The following is a 20,996-nucleotide window of genomic DNA, read 5'->3' as shown; positions in this document are numbered from 1 at the left end:
CTGCATGCAAAGCATGCTTTAACAAATAATAATCAAGGCGTAGCAATAATTCGTTCCCATTCTGGAGACATTGATATTCAAGTCATTGCACTATCTCATTTCATAGATGATGGGCAGAGGGTAATTATTGATACAAACACTGGGAAATACCGAAAGGTACTGAAATTGAGTGACATTGATTTAACAAAAGCGCAGAAATCATCCCTTATTGGATTCCATGCTTTCACAGGTAACGTTTATAACTCCGCTTTCTTTCGGAAAGGAAAACGTACCTGCTGGAAGCTTCTGGAATCAAAAGAAAAATTTGTTGACACATTCTGCAACCTTGGAGTGTCAGATGTTCCATCAAAAGAGTAAGTAAGTAATATTTATTGCTTTCCAAATACAGTACAAATTTATAAAACAGTATAATGTAAATGAAATAAAAAGAGAAACATTAAATATAAAAATACAAGACTATAAAACAAGAAAAAAGCATGGAAAGCAGGGGATGGCCCTTTAAGCCCAGAGGCTTGTTTCCAAAGGGGTCCCCAGAGTTGTATGAGGAACTTGAAGAGTATGTTTCACTATTGTATGGAGTGAAGGGGAAAAGTGTAAATCAAGCAAGATATGCTATCTTCAACAGAAAGTTTTCCAGACACAACAAGATTACAGATATATCATTACTGCCACCATGTCAGCAGACCCTTGAGTTTCATATACTTAGAGCAAACTTCATTACTAAAGAATGGCAATCAGCAGACGTCAATGATTTTGTCAACAACAGTACACACAATGGATGGAACGAACAAATGGAGCCTAAATGGATTGAGACAGTGATGCCCACGGATGTCCAGGAAGACTTTTCAGATTGCAGTGATGTGAGCGATCTTGAAGATTAATACACGACATACAGACTGAAACACTAAAGGGAAGCATGTATGTAGTAAAATAATTAAATTCTTGGCCTTGTTATGGCTTATTTATCTCATATATTCGGATTGCACATGAAAAACTGGTCCAGAAAATAATATGAGAATGTCAACCTCCAATTGGCACAAAATGAATTAATTGACAGGATTAACGTGATCAGATAGGAGAAATTGCATTTTGGGTCAAAGGTCAGTAACGTTATTTCCGGTCATTTTTACAGATAATGTTCTATTAGTTTGAATATAAACATCTATATTCTGGAGAGTTTGACACCAATTACAACTTTCTGTGTCGAGTAGTTACGGAGATATGATATCTGTTAGATATTGGGTCAAAGGTCAATATAGGTATTTCCGGCCATTTTCGGACAAAATGTTCTATTAAATCAAATAGGAACATGTACATTCCGAACAATTTGACACAAAAATCAACTCTCTATGACCAGTGGTTGCCAAGATATCATAGCCTACTGTAACTGGTAGCCATTTTGAAAAAAGCGCCCTCACGCGAAAGTTCTCAGGTTACAGCCCGTTTACCCAATATATTTGGATTCCCCAGAAAAAACTGGTCTAGAAAAGTCATATGAGAATTTCTACCTCTCCGGGTGGCACCTACCTCATTCATAGCCTAGTCTACATGCCGTTATTGTTGGCTCTTTAGGTACGGTAAACGGCGCCCCTGCCGCTCGGCAATTTGACTCGCTGTAACCATAATCAATAAAGAATAAGTTCAAGAATATACCTTGGAGTGTATATTCATAATAATAACTTTAACGATTTTAATAAAAAAAAACACTGAGCTGAAAGAAAGGAAGCATTATGCTCGGTATAAAAATAGTGAGATCGCCTTAAGTTAAAATAATGATAAACAAGAATAAAAAACATTTTAATTTATTATTTGTTATTTTGTAGCCGACAACAATTGAACCTTTTTTGCAGGTTGGTCAATAACCTTAGGCCTACAGTAATAGAAAGAAAGATAATAAGGATGTTAGCGCATTGTAGATTTAGATTTAAAGATATCAGCTGCTGTCATGCAACCACAAGAAGTTATTAAAGTGCGGAAATATTCCCAGACGTATATGTGTATTGTCACTAAAACATTTTCTTGAAAACATTCCTAAATGTTATTCAAAGAAAACATGATACTACCGGCCCCGCGGTATTATAATATACATTATTTTAATAATACCGATAACAGATAAATAACCATGCTGATGTACTATGCCTGTACATACTAAGGAGTCAAAGATGACCACACATATATTTCTTCTGTTAATAATTTCTACTTTAGTGAGTAGATCAAGTGTACATTGTTCCACAGATATAGACTGCAGCTTTGAGGAAGACACGTGCACCATACAGAAAGACCACGGGACGACTGCCCGTTGGATAAGATGGTCAGGGGATTCTGCAGGTTTTGTTGATCATACTTACGGTAATAATTCAGGTAAGAACGCAGCTTCTTAAAAAAAAACACACCAGTTTATTACTGTATATAAAATAATGCATAGTTGTATACCTGATGATTTAATATGCTTGTATGTGTATGTTTCTCAAGATAAGTATTTTGGCTAGTTTATGTAGAAATATTTCATTAAAAAACGTTTAAACATGCAATGTCTGTAAGATCCAAACATATTGATAATATAAACTACTGGGATTAAATCATACCAAAGACTATTCTAACTTACTAGTATCTAATAATTATACCACGTTGTACTGGAATGTGAAAACTGCAAATGGGCTATTTATCACAATTATTATGTGTTTTTCAAACAAAATAAATGGCCTACATGTTTCTGTTGTTTCTATAGGTTTCTTTATGTCTGTCCATGGACGTGGAACTGCACGGCTTCTAATAGAAGTAGTTGACGGTGGGCCAAAATGCTTGACTTTTTGGTATAATATGTTCGATCACACCCGTTATGATGACGGTTCCCTTCGTATATATCAACAAAATGACAGTACTATCTATGATGAGCCAATTTGGAAGGTTAGAGGTGATTTTGGAAATGATTGGCGACCAATTGAGTTGGATCTAACAAGTAGTACAAACTATAAGGTAATAATAATACGAATTTGTAATGTTTGTAATTAGGTAAAATCTCTCTAAATAAATAAGTATAAACAATATAATGTATACATATATAATAAACAATTTAATAACGAATAGTGTTATGTCTGTTTGTTCTTTAAGGCTATTATTGAAGCTAAGCAACCCACCGATAGCTCAATATCAATTGATGATATTGTCCTGACAGATGGAAGATGTTTGGGAATATGTAAGTAAATTTTGTATAAAATCAGTTTAGTTAAAATATTCATTTCCATCTAGTAATAGTAGTATCAGAAAGTGACTGTTACATGATCGTATTTCAGATTCTGAAAAGCCTAACATATCCTGCACATTTGAATACAACAGCTGTGGATACAAAACAGACCCTACTGCTGATGTTGAATGGATACGACAGCAGGCAGAAAAAGGGGGGTATAGAGATGGACCAGATGAAGACCATACACTTGGATTTGACTACGGTACGTCAATATCGACAACAATAATTTTAAAAGAGGATGTATAGAGACAGCATTATCTTACCTTACCATTTTTATTTTATAGAAAAGTCTTAATTATGTTTACAAATGATTGTTTTTCCACATAGGACATTATTTGTGTGTAGACCCAGATACTACTCCACGCTCTACAGGTCAGAGAGCTATAGTTGTATCACCAATTCATAACAAAACTGCAGACGACTATTGTGTGTTTTTTTGGTACTACGTATATCGTTCAAAAGGTGAAATGTTTGTGCTTTTAGAGCAAAGTAACAAAACAGATATCATGTGGAACTTTCCGGGCGACTTCAATTATCTACCAGCGTTGTGGCGCAAAGGTAGTTTTCAACTAACAAACACTGATGATTCATTTCGACTGATCTTTGAAGCAATTCGTGGGGAATATGCGAGTCAAGGTGCATTCTGCATTGATGACGTTGAAGTTTTTAGTGGAGTTTGTGGTAAGTTTAATGTTTATAATTCTAAAAAATCCTTTCCAGACCAATGACGGAATCTCTGAATTCTTTGATAAACCTAAGATAAATCACAGCGATTTACTAGATATATCTTAACTCACTATCGCAAGCCTTTCATTAATTTTAGTTCACTCTCTGTCCATTGAAGTACCACTCACCTATCTTAACTCACAAGCCTTTCATTAATTTGAGTTCACTCTCTGTCCATTTAGGTACCACTCACCTATCTTAACTCACTATCGCAAGTCTTTCATTAATTTGAGTTCACTCTCTGTCCATTGAGATACCACTCACCTATCTTAACTCACTATCGCAAGTCTTTCATTAATTTGAGTTCACTCTCTGTCCATTGAGGTACCACTCACCTATCTTAACACACTATCGCAAGTCTTTCATTAATTTGAGTTCACTCTCTGTCCATTGAGATACCACTCACCTATCTTAACACACTATCGCAAGTCTTTCATTAATTTGAGTTCACTCTCTGTCCATTGAGGTTCCACTCACCTATCTTAACTCACTATCGCAAGTCTTTCATTAATTTGAGTTCACTCTCTGTCCATTGAGGTACCACTCACCTATCTTAACACACTATCGCAAGTCTTTCATTAATTTGAGTTCACTCTCTGTCCATTGAGGTACCACTCACCTATCTTAACTCACTATCGCAAGTCTTTCATTAATTTGAGTTCACTCTCTGTCCATTGAGGTACCACTCACCTTCCTGGTTATTTGATTATGCGTTTTAATGTCTCCAGGAATGTTAAATGTACACTTAGTACTAAATTAGTTTTAACTGCTTTATTAATGCACCTGATACTCCAACTACTACTCCTAGATACAATATAATATGCAGTTTTTTGTCTCCTGGGTGTAACCTTCTTCCTATATATATACTATACATTATCAAATAAGTAATGTCAACACCTAAAAATACAGGTGCTTCTTACTTCTAACAATGACATTTCTGGGCATCTTTTCATCTAGAGAAAATAAATAGCCCCACAAGTGTATTGTCTTTAGACATACTACCGTTTGACAATCGGATAATTCTTTAATAAAACAATTATATAATTATAAGTTGCAAGAATTCTCTTAATCTGTTATAGCTCCAACCTAGACATGTGTGCATACATACAACATATAACCAATGTATAATATCATATTTGATTGAAAACAGAACATAGTACGACACCCACTCCAAAGAAACAACCCGAAGTTCCGTGGCAAGTGATAAACATAGAAGACGCAGGTTGTACATTTGAGGAAAATGACTGTGGCTATGGTCCCTATGATGAGAAGGAGACAAGTTGGGGAATAAAGCAAGGATATGACCATACTGTTGGAGGAAATGGTAAGATGCAATCTGTCAGTGACATAACCTTTGGCACAATATGAAACATTTGGAAGTATGACGATGAAGAATATTATGATGATGATGATGATGATTACGATGATGATTCAAGATGATGATGATGATGATGATGATGATGATGATGATTGCGATGATGATGATGATGATGAAATAATAACGCAGTTGGGATGGTGATCGCTATTATGACATTAATGGTGATCTTCTTTTACTAATGGTGATGATTTTTACATAAACATGAAGATAATACTAATCTTGTTATTGTACCTATATTTTGTTGTATAGGACATTATTTAGGAATAACGTATGAAAAGTCTGGTTGGGCTTATCGGACGCCATACATTTACAGCAATAGCGTTTCTAACTGTTTGAAATTCAACTACCGTTGTCTTGGAGATTTATGTCCTGAAGGAGCCTTACACATCCACATTATGGATCAGGCCATTGGTGAAGACACAGCGTTACCAGTTGATCCATTTTTGAAAGTGTATACTCGTGGAAATACAGGCGTAAAGCAATGGAAACAAATACAGATGGATTTGCCGCAAACAAATGGCAATTTCACCGTGAGTATAATACATCCCGACACACACACAGAAGAAGTACTGTACAAGTAAAATAACATTAATGTCCATTAGGATTATTATTACACACTAGTAACGGGTTACTTATAATTTTAAACACAAACAAGAAAGAAACGTGACTTTCTCTCTTCATAAATTAAAAGGTAGGCCCTATACAGTACAAATCAATAACATTAGTGTTAAAGAATTGAGAACTTTGATACGATTGTACTAACTAAAGATCCATGTTTCCATTTTCTTACCTTAGCCCCAACCATGATGGGACTGAGGTGGTGCAGAAGACCCTTACTTAACCGCCCCTACCATTTAAATCAGCGCGACCTATGTGTATATTTCAGATATGAAAAGTGTGCTCTAAGCCAACAAGGCCATATAGATGGCTGCAGTCGCGTGCTCAAGTTAGTGTTTACCGACCGACCGACCGACCGACCGACCAACCGACCGAAATTTTGAAAATGTTTAAAAACATTTATATTTTTTTAATTTACACGTGCGTAGCCTGCAGCAAGTCAAGTTTGGTCTCAAAATGTTCAGAAAACATGGATTTATATTCAGTCTAATGGGGCATTTTAGTCAAAAACGACCGAATAAACGCTCTGGGCATTTTTTGTTCAAAAGGGTTTTGAGGGGGAGAGGAGGCATCATTTTTTGGGGTATAATATGGTAACATGTATAATCAAATAAATACCACCTAGATATAAAAAAAAATACAGCACAATTAATATCAAAAAGTGTTTTTGTCAAAATGCTTGGTAAATTGTAGATTATGGTAGTAGTCCAGTTCCCTATGTATTTTCGTGTGCAAATCATGGGGAAAGTGTAAACATTGCGTTTTATGAATACTTGAAGCATGCTGGTTATAAAAACTCATGTTGTCAAATTTCTAAAATTCTTCTTTGACCTCTGACCTCAATTTGAATATTTTGACCCATTGAAAACAAAATGGTCATATCTTTGCAACGCTTAGATTAAATGAAATAATTTTAGTGTCAAATTATTTAGAAGATGCATATTAATATTCGTTCTAATGGAAAAGTTTGTCCAAAAATGGCCGGAAGTATTATTTTTGGCATTTTTGACCTTTGACCTACATATGATATTACTCCGTAACTAACAGTTGGACAAACTTTAAATAGGGCTCAATTTAATCAGAAGGTATATGTTTCTATTCAGTCTAATGAGAACTTTTTCAATAAAATTACTTAAAATCTTTTTATTGACCTTTGACCTGTACTGGTAGTACACATTCCTATAATCTCAAAAACTATTGGCCGTAAAAGGGGTTTTTTTGTGAAATTTTTAGAAAAATGTACATTTTTATGTTGTATAATAACAACATTTTATAAAAACGTAAACAAATTCTATTTATGAAAACTAACTTTGTAATTTATTAACATCACTAGCGTTTGTTTTAGTATTATAATGTGTTACATTTGCTGATTTTAAGCACTTCACATGAATTTATCAAAATTATGGGTATTTAATATGAAGTTTTATTTTTTTCATATGAAGAAAATTTAATTATCTATCAAATAAGACCATTTTCAAATTATTATGACTAAAACTTAATTAGATACAGGCAAAAAAGTGTATTTTTACTTGTGTGAACAGCGCCCTCAATCTTCATTTTTCCCTCAAAATACCACATTTTTATGTGGTTTTATAAACTTGGCTGGTTGTAACTTTTTAAAGGATTTGTTGTCAGTGACGTGTAACTTATATACCCCTTCTACCATATAATAAGTAAGTTTCTGAGATAAAATGAAAAAAATATTTTGATAGCTTAATATTTTTCTTGAGGTTATTACATGGTACACGCTAAAAAAGATTTTGATTTTGTGCTAAAAATCCATCTTTTTGGTCAGTACAAACAATCTTGTACAGACATTCTTACACAAACAGCACATTTTATTGGAAAGATAATCATAAAATCTATCCAATAAAATATGAATTTTGTGTAGTAATACTGCTAGATAGCTTTTATTAAACCAAAAAGATGGACTTTTAGCACAAAATTTAAAATATTTTGTTGGCATGTATCATGTAATAACCTCAACAAAAATATCAAGCTATAAGGATATTTTTCTAAATTTTTTTCAGAAACTGACCTAGTATGTTATAGAAGGGGTATGTAAATTACAGGTTACTGTAAAAAATCTTTGAAACAAAATTATAACCAGCTAAGTTTATGAAACCACATAAAAATGTGGTATTTTTAGGGAAAAAATGAAGATTGAGGGCGCTGTTTACCCAAGTAAAAATACACTTTTTTCCCTGTATCTAATTAAATTTTAGCTATAATAATTTGAAAATGGTCTTATTTGATAGATAATTAAATTTTTTTTATATCAAAAAAAAAAAAATTAATATTAAATACACATAATTCTGATAAATTCATTTGAAGTGCTCAAAATCAGCAAATATAACACATTACTAATACTATAACAAACGCTAGTGATGTTAATAAATTACAAAGTTAGGTTTCGAAAATTGAATTTTTTTACATTTTTATAAAATTTTGTTATTATACAACATATAAATGTAAATTTTTCGAAAAATTTCACAAAAAAAAAACCCTTTTACGGCCAATAGTTTTTGAGATTATAGGAATGTGTACTACCAGTACAGGTCAAAGGTCAATACAAAGATTTTAAGTAATTTTCTTGAAAAAGTTCTCATTAGACTGAATAGAAACTTATACCTTCAGAATAATTTGAGCCCTATTTAAAGTTTGTCCAACTGTTAGTTACGAAGTTATATCATATGTAGGTCAAAGGTCAAAAATGCCAAAAATCATACTTCCGGCCATTTTTGGACAAACTTTTTCATTAGAACGAATATTAATATACATCTTCCAAATAATTTGAAACTAAAATTACTTTATTTAATCTAAGCGTTGCAAAGATATGACCATTTTGTTTTCAATGGGTCAAAATATTCAAATTGAGGTCAGAGGTCAAAGTTGAATTTTAGAAATTTGACAACATGGGTTTTTATAACCAGCATGATTCAAACATTCATAAAACACAATGTTTACACTTTCCCCATGATCTGCACACGAAGGCACTTTTTTTTACATAGGGAACTGGACTATAGTTAATGAAATGTGTTGTGATAAATTATTGTGCGTTTATTCGGATAAATATGGCAAGTTACTTCTAGCATTCTAAAAAGAACTGTTGAGCTAGACGTTTCTATCAAAACAATTTAAAGTATCAGTTGAAACATTAGTAATAGTATTTCTCATCTTTTAACCACATTTTCTATTACAATGAATGTAAATATGTATATTTCGAACAATTTGATACCAAATTTAAGTTTCTACGACTAGTACTTACAGAGATATGGAGATGCCCTGGTATGTGGATTAAAGGTCACAAATGGCATTTCTGATAATTTTTGACTAAAATGCCCCATTAGACCAGGGAAATTGTAATTTAACTCTTCCCTGATTAGACTGAATATAAATGCATGTTTTCTGAACATTTTGAGACCAAACTTGACTTGCTGCGACCAGTGGTTGCCGAGATACAAGTACCTTTTTTTATTTGTTCATATAACCCTTGACCCTGACCCTTTTACCCTTTGTAACATTTTCAAAATGTGTAACAAATAACAAAATATATATTTCTACGACCAGTAGTACGGAGATAAATACATGCCCTGGGTTATGTGTCAAAGGTCAGAAATTGCATTTCCGGTGATTTTTGACGAAAATATCCCATTATACTGAATATAAATGTATACCTTCTGATCAATTTGAGACCAAAAAAAACCTCGCTGTGACCAGTGGTTGTCGAGATTTAAGGACATATTGATGTTTGATCTTATAACCTTTTACCCTGACCTTTTGACCTTTCACCACATTTTCAAAATGTGTAACCAAGCCAAAAATGATTGTTTGACCACCCTAAACCAATTTCTGAAGTCAAATTCTCTGGACCTCAAAGTGCATACGAAAGTTTATCTAGCTACTAGAGGTAACAACTAATAGTCTTAATTATTAATTAGATAACTGAAAGTTTAAGCAGACGTTTATAATAGTTATTTTATTTTACAGGTGATTTTCGAATTAGTAATTGAGGCAATGTTTAAATTTGGTATTGATGACGTAACGTTCTACAATCAGGAATGTTCTGCAGGTATTTTAGCAAATTCTTACCTTCAAATATCTTGATATTCTGAATACTATACCATGAGTAATTATTTTCCAATGATTTCAATCTATCATTATTTAAATGTTTTATTTTTATTATATCGTTGTGTTATAATAACCATATGATTTTCTTAGTAACAACATTACGAAGTCATTTATATCAATAAAATATTAGGCATATATAAAAAACGAATTTAGAAAGCTTTACTTTATTTTATTTTAAAGATTGTGCGTACATCCTTGCTAATGGAATTATTTATTATTTTTATGGTTGTATTTAGTTAAACCTGAACCATTTATCTCAACAATTGATTGTGATTTCGAAGGCGAAGAAATGTGTGGATACAGCCAACCAGAAACGAGAAAGGAGTGGATACGGTTTCAAGGTCCAACACCCTCACTTGGTACTGGGCCAGACAACGATCATACTTTAAATACAAGAGAGGGTAAGACAACACATAGTTAAGCTTACCGATTATGTCTCTGTAGGCCTACATGATGCTTAATTTATAGATAGGCGGACACAATGCGTACCTGCCTCAACCTTACGAGATTACCAAAAATCTATGTCACATCTTATCTAGCATAGTGTTGGTGTTAGCTATTAAATATCGTATTACAATGTCCATAATAGCGTCTCTAATCATGGGGCTAACTCCTTTGAATGAATGATTTCGGCCTTAGTTGTCTCTCTACCACCTGCTTACTTTGCCGAGTCACAGTAATACCCGACATAGTTGAATTTCAAGCTGGCGTTGAATTTGAAGACAATGCCATTGCTTGGTTCGTACACACGTGAAACACCTAACATGGAAATAAATAATAATAATATCCAAGTAGATTTTAAACAAATTATGACTGGCTGATGGCCAGATATATTTTTATATAATTGTTCTAAAAAGATAGCGTTCTATTCTAAATCATTTAATTAACTAATATAATACTGATTCACAATTACTTTGTTGTTAAAGTAAAGAAAATATTTTAAACTAATCTTTTATTTGGTTTAAGGACACTATATATACCTTGAAGCATCGGAACGATCAAGAGAAGGTGAATACTTTTATATCAGCACACCAATGTTCAGACATTCCAATGGACCAATGTGCTTTCGGTTTTGGTATCACATGCAAGGAGAGCACACCGGTGGTAGTTTGAGAATTCAAATACGTGGAGAGTCTTGGGGGCATTATATACGAGACGATCTATGGACTGTAACATCTAGTACCTCGGGATGGACACTTGGCACTATTGATCTTGATAACGAGAGAACTATGTACGATGAATACGTGCAGGTATAAAATTAACACTAATTTTTATATGTAAATTTGAATTAAATTATGGATTATAACCTGTGATTCATAAAGTTTATGCGATAAACGATATCGTAACGGAATGTTAATTGTCGCCATACTACAGTAATATTCAAACTAATATTAATTTCACTGCTATATATTGCGTAATGACTAACATGTATAAAGCTCTGTCTACACTATCAAATTTTACGTTATCAAACTAGTTTAATTAAAAACAAGGCCAACAGCCATAAGTCGCGTGCTCTCAGAAAAAAATGAACTTTCAAAAAGTAATTTACTTTAAAACTTTTCTGTACATCAAAACAGTTCAAAAAGTACAGAAAAGCAATAAAACGCATAGTGATACCGGACCGACAGACAGACCGACAGACCGACCGAGCGACATAGTGAACTATAGAGTCGCGTCCACGCGACTTAAAAGTGATGTTCCCATATATGACATGAAGATGTCATATCACTACCATATTTAAACATGTCACTACCAGATTTTGGCACATCACACTTATTTTTGACGAACTAGTTTGATAGTTTAGACAGAGCTTAATGTATTAATATGTATGACAAACTGTTATGTAATATTGTTTATTATATAACACCTAAATAAATTCCTGTCATTTGATTAGACGATTGTGGGTCACATGGCGTTCAATAGTACGCACTATTCAACGATCGTTTAATAGTACTTTTAAAACATATTTGTGTACGAAAAAAAAAAACGTTTCGGGGATGAAAAAAAATCTGATGTACAAATTACTGTAAAATACAACAGCGCCACCTGTTGTCATGCCTCTGTTTGTAAACACCACCGCGAGATATGCAGCAGCAGATTTTTGTGTACGATGTGGAGATATATATGTACTAATTTCATTCAAAAAGGCATTTGAATTAGCTTTAGATCGTTTTTAGGATTTGTATTAATTATTTATACTAGAGGGTTCGCTCGCCCCCTCCCCTCTCTAGGAAGTGTAGACGATGGTTTCTCGGAATGATAATGACTCGGGTAAAAAAGGACGTTCTCCTTGTACGTTTTCTGTCGGTGAAAATGCCTGACATTCGTAAAACTAAACCTACTCTGTTTCACAGTGTCTTAGATGATTAATAACATTTTAAAGTAGACCTATAGTGTGTATTGTTTGGTAGGGCCCTTTTATAAGGCTGAGGTGGGGAGGCGGAGTTCATTTAAGGGAGGTGCTTATTCAAGGGATATGTTTAATTTTTTAGTTTTAATAATGTGGTAACATTTATAATCAAATAAAATCCTGTAATAGATATATGAAAAGTGGTAAAAAAGAATAACAAATACTTTGGTAAATTGTAGATAACAGTGCGATGAATTCTACTACAAATAGTACCATTGTGTTACTATAAATATAATACAATATTGTGTGTATAAATGTGGATGCGCGTTTACTAGATAGTTGGGTTTGGGGGTGGGGGGAGATTATTATTCAAAGTGATGTTTTATTGGGGAGGCGTTTATTCAAATAAATGTCATCCTAATAGTGAATACATTATTTAATTTAAACATCTCTTTAAACTAACTTCCGCGACAGAGTGGGCCGTTTCGGCCCAAAAAGGAAGACGTTTTAGACGGCTTGCAACATGACACAGATAGCCTACAGTTATTCCTGCCAGCTTACTCAATAAAACTCGGCTATCGGGATTTCACTCGATTTTAAACACAAACTGTCTTATCATCAGATCTCCCTATGTAATTTTATAATACTATTCCCCACAATATATTCCGATGCTTTATGGCGTATATTTAATTTGATCTTTATTAATTTGCAGTACAATTTTAATTTTTTAACTACCGTACCTTCACACGCGTGGTCCGATCCGAATAAACAAAAAAACTAAAATGGCTATAGCCGGCCACGGCCAACTTAGATGTTGAAACCAGAAAGTTGCAAGGTGAATATGTGAACTTATCGTGAACCTGGCGATTACTTCGACCCGCGTACAATTGAAATTGAATTGAAAATATACTGATGAAATCAAAAATGTTGATATAAAATCCTTTATAATATATTCCTAAGATAGAAATATTGAACAATATCGTAATAGTGAAAACTAATGTTATCAAATTTACATTTCACGGTACATCTGAGATAGATCAGGTAGGTATCCAAGGCAGAGATGTGTACCGAAGTTTTTCCATTGTGCTCGCCTATGTCAGAATTAACCATAATTTATATATAGATACTATTCAGCAATGACTACTCGCTAAGTTTTTACAAGTAGGTTTTTCCTCAATATGAAAAGTTGAGAGCGTTCATGTACGGTAATCATGTGATCTTTTCCCCAATCTATATCATGATGGAACTAATCTGATACTATTGCATTATCTGATTTCAGTTCCAGTTTATAGCGTTTATTGCTGGTGGACATAAAGGAGATATTGCTCTTGATGATATTACACTTGTTGATAATGAATGTAATGCACCAGAACCTGCAATTACACATTCACATTGCCAATTCAATAGCCACCCCAACAAATGTAACTACAACGATTATCTCCCAAATCATACCTGGTATCCATGGAAACATCAGTATGCATCATGGCACATAGGCAGTACAACATCCATCGGTATTTCTAAAGGTAGTACAATATGAATATTTGTCGGACAACGTGTAATATTCGAATTTTAGATAGTTTAAATATTCTCCACAATCAGTACAAACCATAACACTCTAGTAGCCAGATCTACTTTCGTATGCACCTTGAGGTCCAGTTTTTGACTTTGAGTTTGACTTCAGAAATTGGTTTAGGGTGGTCAAACAATCATTTTTGGCTTGGTTACACATTTTACGACCAGTACTTATACAGAGATATGAAGATGCCCTGGTATGTGAGTCAAAGGTCAGAAATGGCATTTCTGATCATTTTTGACTAAAATGCCCCATTAGACTGAATATGAATGCATGCCTTCTCAACATTTTGAGACCAAAATTGATTGCTGTGACCAGTGTTTGCCGAGATAAAAGTACCTCTTTAATTTGACCCTTTAACCTTTTTTAACATTCTTAATGTGCAGCAAATAACACAACGTATATTTCGAACAATTCTACAACCAGTAGTTACGTAGATACACACATGCCTTGGGTCTCGATCTAGCTACTAGAGTAATAGCAAAAATGTATATGAAATAGGAAAACTCAGAATAGAACATTTTCTTAACATCTATAAAGTGTGATCAGTCAGAATGCACAGAACAGCCGTCAGTAAAATCGTGAGTGTTTTATTTATAATGAAAATACTCTATGTATTACTTCAACTTGTATACTTGTACAACTTATACCTGTATTACATTTTGTCTTCATTAGGTGTCAATTCTTTCTTATATGCTGACATTGAACAAGAAAACAAACATGTAGCGATTGTATCTCCTAACTTTGAGTACGCCGAACGGTATTGTCTACACTTGTATTATATCATTAAACAAGATTTTAGTTTGAACATTCGTTCATCAAATCAATTCTTATTGACTTCTCTGACGAGGCAAATGGCACCATCGTGGGCAAAACACTCACTAGATTTGGAACCATTAAAGGAAGATGAACAGTTCTCAGTAAGTAGGCCTATACATTTTTAAAGATAAACTTATATATGCAGGTCTACGGGTTAAATCAATTATATAGTTTTAACTATATTTTGCAGATTATGTTTGAAGCCAATATAGGCCACAAAAGAAATGGATTTGTGGCAATCGATGACATCTCGATCGGTAAAGGACGCTGTCCAGGTACGTACAGTAATTTACCATTTCATGCTCAAATGAGTACACACTTATGTATTATTAGTTTGTGGTTGCACTGTTGCTTGATTATTCCAAAAGAGAGTTTTGTTTATTACCTTTGATTTTACTTTATTTTATAATACTTTTTATATAATCAGTACCCGAAATCGTAGACAAAATTGACTGTAATTTTGAAAAAGACTGTGACCTTTCGACCAATACATCACTAGCTAACGGATGGCAACTGTCAAATAAAGAAACTTACAAACATAAAAAGTTACCAAATGTTGATAATACGTATGGAACGCCATCAGGTGAGTAATGTTTTTCTTGCATATGTTGTGTATTTAGGAGTTAGTAATCATTTTCAAATGTATGATATGGAACCAATAACTATGACATTTTTTTTATTGATTTTCTCAGGTCATTACTATTTTATCTCATTTCGACATACTCAACACCCAACAGAAAGGAATTTTCTTCGTACACCAGTAGTAGAGATGACTACTAATAAACGCTGCTTACAGTTTTATTATTATATGAACTCAAATGCAGTTTCTAGTCTCAATATTTACGTTGATGATGAATCAATTAAGCACTTTCCCGTTGATCCAATCTGGCATTCAATAGGCAAGAAAGGCAACCGGTGGAATCGTGTTCAAGTTGATATTGGATACACTAAAGGAAACTACTCGGTAAAGTTAGGTACAATAAAAAAAAGGCATGTAACAAGAATAGTAGAAACAAATAGGCTGGGCCTAATCAATGTATTTGTCAGACAAGTAATGGTCCGATCGAGTTCCTATCTTGGCAAGGCGAGGTCAGCGTCCTGTTGCATTGCATTTTGCGCTGTGTCTGGTAGATAGTAGAAAATATTTGTTTAAAAGCTTCAAAGATTTGAACCTAGTCTGGGTGCCGAATGGTGTTTTGACTTAATATTAGTAAAAGGATAACTATTTTGGCACATATGGCGTTTCATACGTATACATTTGAGCTAAAACATCGTCTGTGCAACAAACACGGACAAGTCACGTGGTTTGACACCAAGAATTCTTGGTGCATACGATTATCCGGTTGACTAGTTTTAGCCGCATGCGATTGGCTACTCACTCGAAATCTAAAAACTTAAGTTACGCATGCGCTCTCTTACGTTGAATATATCACGTTCGAGGTGTGTGTTTTGTGTACTCTAGGCCGGATGCTATTCAAGTCAACCCATCGCAAAGTCGCCTCATACAAAGTCGCCCCTTGCAAAGTCGCCTCTGCACAGTCGCCCCATTACAAAATCGCCCATCGCAAAGGTCCGTTGATTGGTTGATTCTATAACCATAATATTTACATAAACCCGCCCCATTAGCCAAATACGGTATGATAATATACGTCATTCTTACAGGATGTTTGCGATCTGCAAATCGATTTTTGTATACGCGTCTTACAAGTCTGTGTTTCAGGAAAAAAATCGACACGCCGACTAGACTAACATAACTTAAGAAAACAATACAGACTTGAGGAAAGTCTAACTTGAACCATGAACTGGATTGGTAAGATCGAATGACATGAAATCTTGCCAGTTTTTACAGGGACTTTACATCTTTGTTACTCGATAGATTGTATTTGAACCAAGATCCGGAGGTGAATACCACGTTGATATTGCAATTGACGATGTCGTCCTTTTGAACAATACATGTATTAAAGGTAGGCCTACTTTAGTATAACATAGTTTGTAGTACACTTCTCAACAATAGTGGCCGTGTACCTCGTGGCCATAACTACTGTTTTTAAACAATTTACATTACTATTTTAGTTATCGAACCAAAATGGACTTCTACTATTGATTGTGACTTTGAAAGTGAAAACATATGTGGATATAAAGATGAGCATACGGCAAAATTTAATTGGACGCAAATTAGAGGAAAAACAAAAACAATAAACTCTGGACCAACACAAGACCACACATATATAAGTGAAGAAAAAGAAGGTATATATCTATATATATATATAATTTGAGTTTAAACGTAACGCAGAATTATTATTTTGTATGGATACATATATGCATATATACATATTATGCATTAATTGTATTAACTTATCAAATCTCAACATGTATGAGTGATCTTTGTGGGGCTACTGTATTTGCTTGGATTGAATGTGTGGTTAATGGTTGAAAGTAGCATGAATTTTACGTAATGTTATATAACATTTCAAATAGGGAATTATATGTATATTGAAACATCACATCCACGGATACCATTTGACGCAGCAGAATTATCGAGTCCACTTCTACCTACATCTGCTGATTCCAAATGTCTTCAATTTTGGTATAATATGCGTGGAAAGTCAATAGGTAGTTTGGAAGTGTACAGAGTAACGCCTGCAATAAATGAGAAGAAGTTACTGTGGTCAAATACAGGAGATCAAGGTGATAATTGGAAAAAAGCAATTCTCCCACTGAATGTTAAAAGATACTTTAAGAATGGTTCTAAGGAGTTACTTAACCATTCAATGAAGGTGAGTTAGAAAAATGGTACAGAAATATGTAATGTACTGTAATAAATGGTTAGAATAAATGAGAACCGTAGATTTTTTTAATGAATGTGTGTCGATGTTTATAGAATTAAAGAAATTAGTTTTATTCAAATGAACGTACGTGTATAATTCACTTACCGTTATATTTAATACAGGTACACTTCAAAGGCATAGTTGGCTATGGACATGAAGGAGATATTGCGATTGATGATGTCAAAGTTGTCATCATGTCATGTGATCCGCCGCCAGATAATCCCCCAGTTAGCGTAATTTTCTGCGACTTTGAGAGTGGTGTAAAGAGATGTGGATTTGAAGAAAACACCAATGAAGATGGCAGTGGAGATGATGATAGTATAAATTTATTAGACTGGACCTTCTTTAATGCATCGACACGAATTGATGGCAACCAAACCATTTCGAAGGATACAAATGTTGTTCTATCCCAAAGTAATTTATATTTCTAATTATTTTCTAGTACTGTGACTTATAAAATCAGAATTATCCATTCTTTCAAAACCTCGTACCTCCCACTAACCACCATTTGTATGTTGTAATACTTTGCCTCTAACGAATGCAATTGACCTAATTATAATTCAATAGAACTTTGACATTTTCTTTAAAAAAACACACAACAAAATACACAAAAAAAACCACAAAAACTTGGATCACTTTATGTGAATGAGTACAACAAAGTCACACGCATAATAAATAATACAAATCTACTACCTTATTTTCCAGGTCAAAGTTCATACATATTTGTCAAAGCATCAGAATTACGAACAGGTCAGCGTGTTGTATTAACATCACAAGCTATCTCGGCTGGTTTGCATCACTGTCTACACTATTCGTATGTCAGTACTGGTGATTTAATTATTGATATCTACACCAAATCATCATCTGGAAAAGTAGGCATAGTTTTTGCGTTACCAAGAAGACATCAGGCAACATGGCATAAACGTAGTGTTAACTTATTTCCCCAATCAGAAACTTTTACGGTAATTAATATTAATATTTTGGGTTTTTGCTAATGTAAATATTATATAATAATAATACGTTAGAGCAGAATGAAAACGAAAAAAGATTTCCTGAAAGTCATACATTTTTGTATATATTTATCCGAGCATAAACGATAATATATTTACACTAAATTTAGTAGGCCTACATTTACATAACAATTCAATATAAATATTCAAATTACTTAATATAAATATATATTGCCAACAAATGTTTAATCCACAATTTAGATTGTGTTTGAAGGTATGGTCGGTAGAGAACGAACCGGGTTGATGGCGCTTGATGATATTATGGTTGAAAATGGAAAATGTACATCAGGTTTGTAGCCATAATCACTAGATGTCTTAACAAAATTTGTTCTTAACATTTGATCATCGAAATATTTTGACAATGGTATAGAGTTACTGGAGGAGCACTCTATTGATTGAAAAAAGAAACACTACCAAATCGTAGTCTCAAGCGTAGGCTTAATGTAGGCCTACATACTTACATTAAAAAACAACAATATTTATTTTATTTTTATTATATTTTATTTTCAATTTTCAGCGTCTGATTCAGGAAGACCTGAAATAAAGAAAACAACAGTGCGGCCAGAAGTAACTGAATCGTCGTCTCAGTTGACTGCCATTGTCTGTCTATCTGTATTCTTTGCAATCGTAATGATTCTTCTTTTACTGTTATTGCTCTATCGTTGGAAATTTGTAAAGCAGCCAAAAGGCTCAGATAGTACAAATACAGATGATAGACTGATTCAAGAAGAGACAACGAACTAGTACTCGACATCATTTTGACATCAATATCTAACTTGGCTTCAATAAAACCACTGTTATACTATAGGCCTACACCTACAAATATATTAATTGAAATCTGAATAAAATTAAAACAAACTATTCATAGACAAATATCATTTTATGTCATTATTATTATTATTATTATTACTAAACACATTTTTATGATGTATCTCCATAATAATAGAAATAATATATAGGCCTATATATTGTATTATTTGTCCATGTATGAACTGATGCATATACTGTAATATGGATAAAACATTTCATTTTATAGCATTATTATTCATTGTAAACAAACATCTTTTTTGTTTGTTTTTATGGCTCACGCAAATAATGTAATAATAGAAATAATATATAGGCCTATATATTGTATCATTTGTCCATGTAAATGTATGAACTGACGCATGTAGTAAGGTTATAAATATGGTTAAATAACAACAAATTCCGACCATTTCAACTATGACGCAGATTTGGCGTTTCTTATAAGCATAACAATAGGCCTACAGACATATTAAAGTCGATGACTTATTCGGCAATATTCGCCTAAACCGTTTTATCCTTGAGCTCGTTCCGTTTTTTTTACCAAAAAATGAGTAAAATCAGTATTTTACATATACAAGCTCTAATTTTAACGCAAATTTCTCTTTGATATCCACTCCCGTATAGTTAGGGCAATTTTTAAAAGTTGTTTGAAAAAAATCAAGCATATGTTACAAAAATATGTGTTATTCATTAAAATAAAAAAAAATTACCAAAAAATGGAAAAAATGAGATGATTTTCCATAAATTTTGTAAAATAAATACTCAAATGACCTTTAATGATAATCAATGTGTAGTATGATTCATCAGCTTTACATTGAGCCTAATTCCAAAACATAAAATAAAGATATTGGTAAAATTGCGTGAAAAACTAGGTCATTGACCTCTGTCCCGAAAGTGCATCATTAGAATCACTTAAGAACTGGATTTTCAGATGTACCAAAGTATTTTTCACACAAAAATCATATTAAGACCAATGGTAAAATATGTGCACTAAATCGACTCATCTCTCAGACTTAAGTATTACGGTACATATAGTACACTATACTGTAAGATATTCTTAGAATTTAATTTTTATACTTCGAACTTGATCGCTTATTTTCCTTTATCCAAGAAGAATGACTAATGACATATTTGGGTATATTAAATGGTTAAAAAATTGATTACACATACTGATTTTGAAGAATTGAAATTACTCAACCACACGGCCTGTGTACTAAACATACGATGGCGTCTACTTAGAATATATCCCCAGATTTGAACGGATATTGAATCCGTCCCATAAGCTGAACCAAGCTTAATCTTTCAGAAAAGAAAGAAAGATTAATAATCTAATAACCACCCACTAAGTTTTTATAAAGATTTCGTACTGATGGAGAAAAGTGCCCGATTCCCTTCGAAACCAAACAAATAAATCCTCCAGCTGCCCTTTTTTCTTCTTTAAACTATGTCGTAATTTTCTGGGCTATACCAAAATTTCGTGGCGGGAATAATCTTCCATATTAGGATTATCAA

The 20,996-nt window shown here is 33.3% G+C and overlaps 1 protein-coding gene across 1 annotated transcript; it reads left to right on the top strand.

Moving 5' to 3' along the window:
- Positions 1–2,119: 2,119 nt before the first annotated feature.
- LOC144853788 (MAM and LDL-receptor class A domain-containing protein 1-like) lies at positions 2,120–19,553 on the top strand. Its single transcript, XM_078711619.1, has 22 exons — positions 2,120–2,361; positions 2,729–2,976; positions 3,112–3,196; positions 3,294–3,449; positions 3,575–3,928; positions 5,124–5,297; positions 5,601–5,881; positions 9,960–10,041; positions 10,337–10,501; positions 11,067–11,350; positions 13,730–13,973; positions 14,699–14,943; positions 15,033–15,117; positions 15,270–15,425; positions 15,535–15,806; positions 16,719–16,806; positions 16,916–17,089; positions 17,321–17,619; positions 17,793–18,084; positions 18,376–18,632; positions 18,882–18,969; positions 19,198–19,553. Exons 1-22 carry the CDS (start codon positions 2,136–2,138, stop codon positions 19,422–19,424), a joined length of 4,482 nt encoding a protein of 1,493 aa, XP_078567745.1. The 5' UTR covers positions 2,120–2,135; the 3' UTR covers positions 19,425–19,553.
- Positions 19,554–20,996: the final 1,443 nt, after the last annotated feature.

Source organism: Antedon bifida, chromosome 10 (assembly GCF_963402885.1).
Source record: "Antedon bifida chromosome 10, ecAntBifi1.1, whole genome shotgun sequence".
Classification (NCBI taxonomy): domain Eukaryota; kingdom Metazoa; phylum Echinodermata; class Crinoidea; order Comatulida; family Antedonidae; genus Antedon; species Antedon bifida.
This window is presented reverse-complemented; position numbering and strand designations above follow the sequence as displayed.

Coding starts and splice junctions, on each gene's coding strand:
- LOC144853788 (XM_078711619.1), top strand. CDS start 2,136: ATGCCTGTACATACTAAGGAGTCAAAGATGACCACACATATATTTCTT. Junction 2,362..2,728: donor TACTTACGGTAATAATTCAG/GTAAGAACGCAG, acceptor TTGTTTCTATAG/GTTTCTTTATGTCTGTCCAT. Junction 2,977..3,111: donor CAAGTAGTACAAACTATAAG/GTAATAATAATA, acceptor TTGTTCTTTAAG/GCTATTATTGAAGCTAAGCA.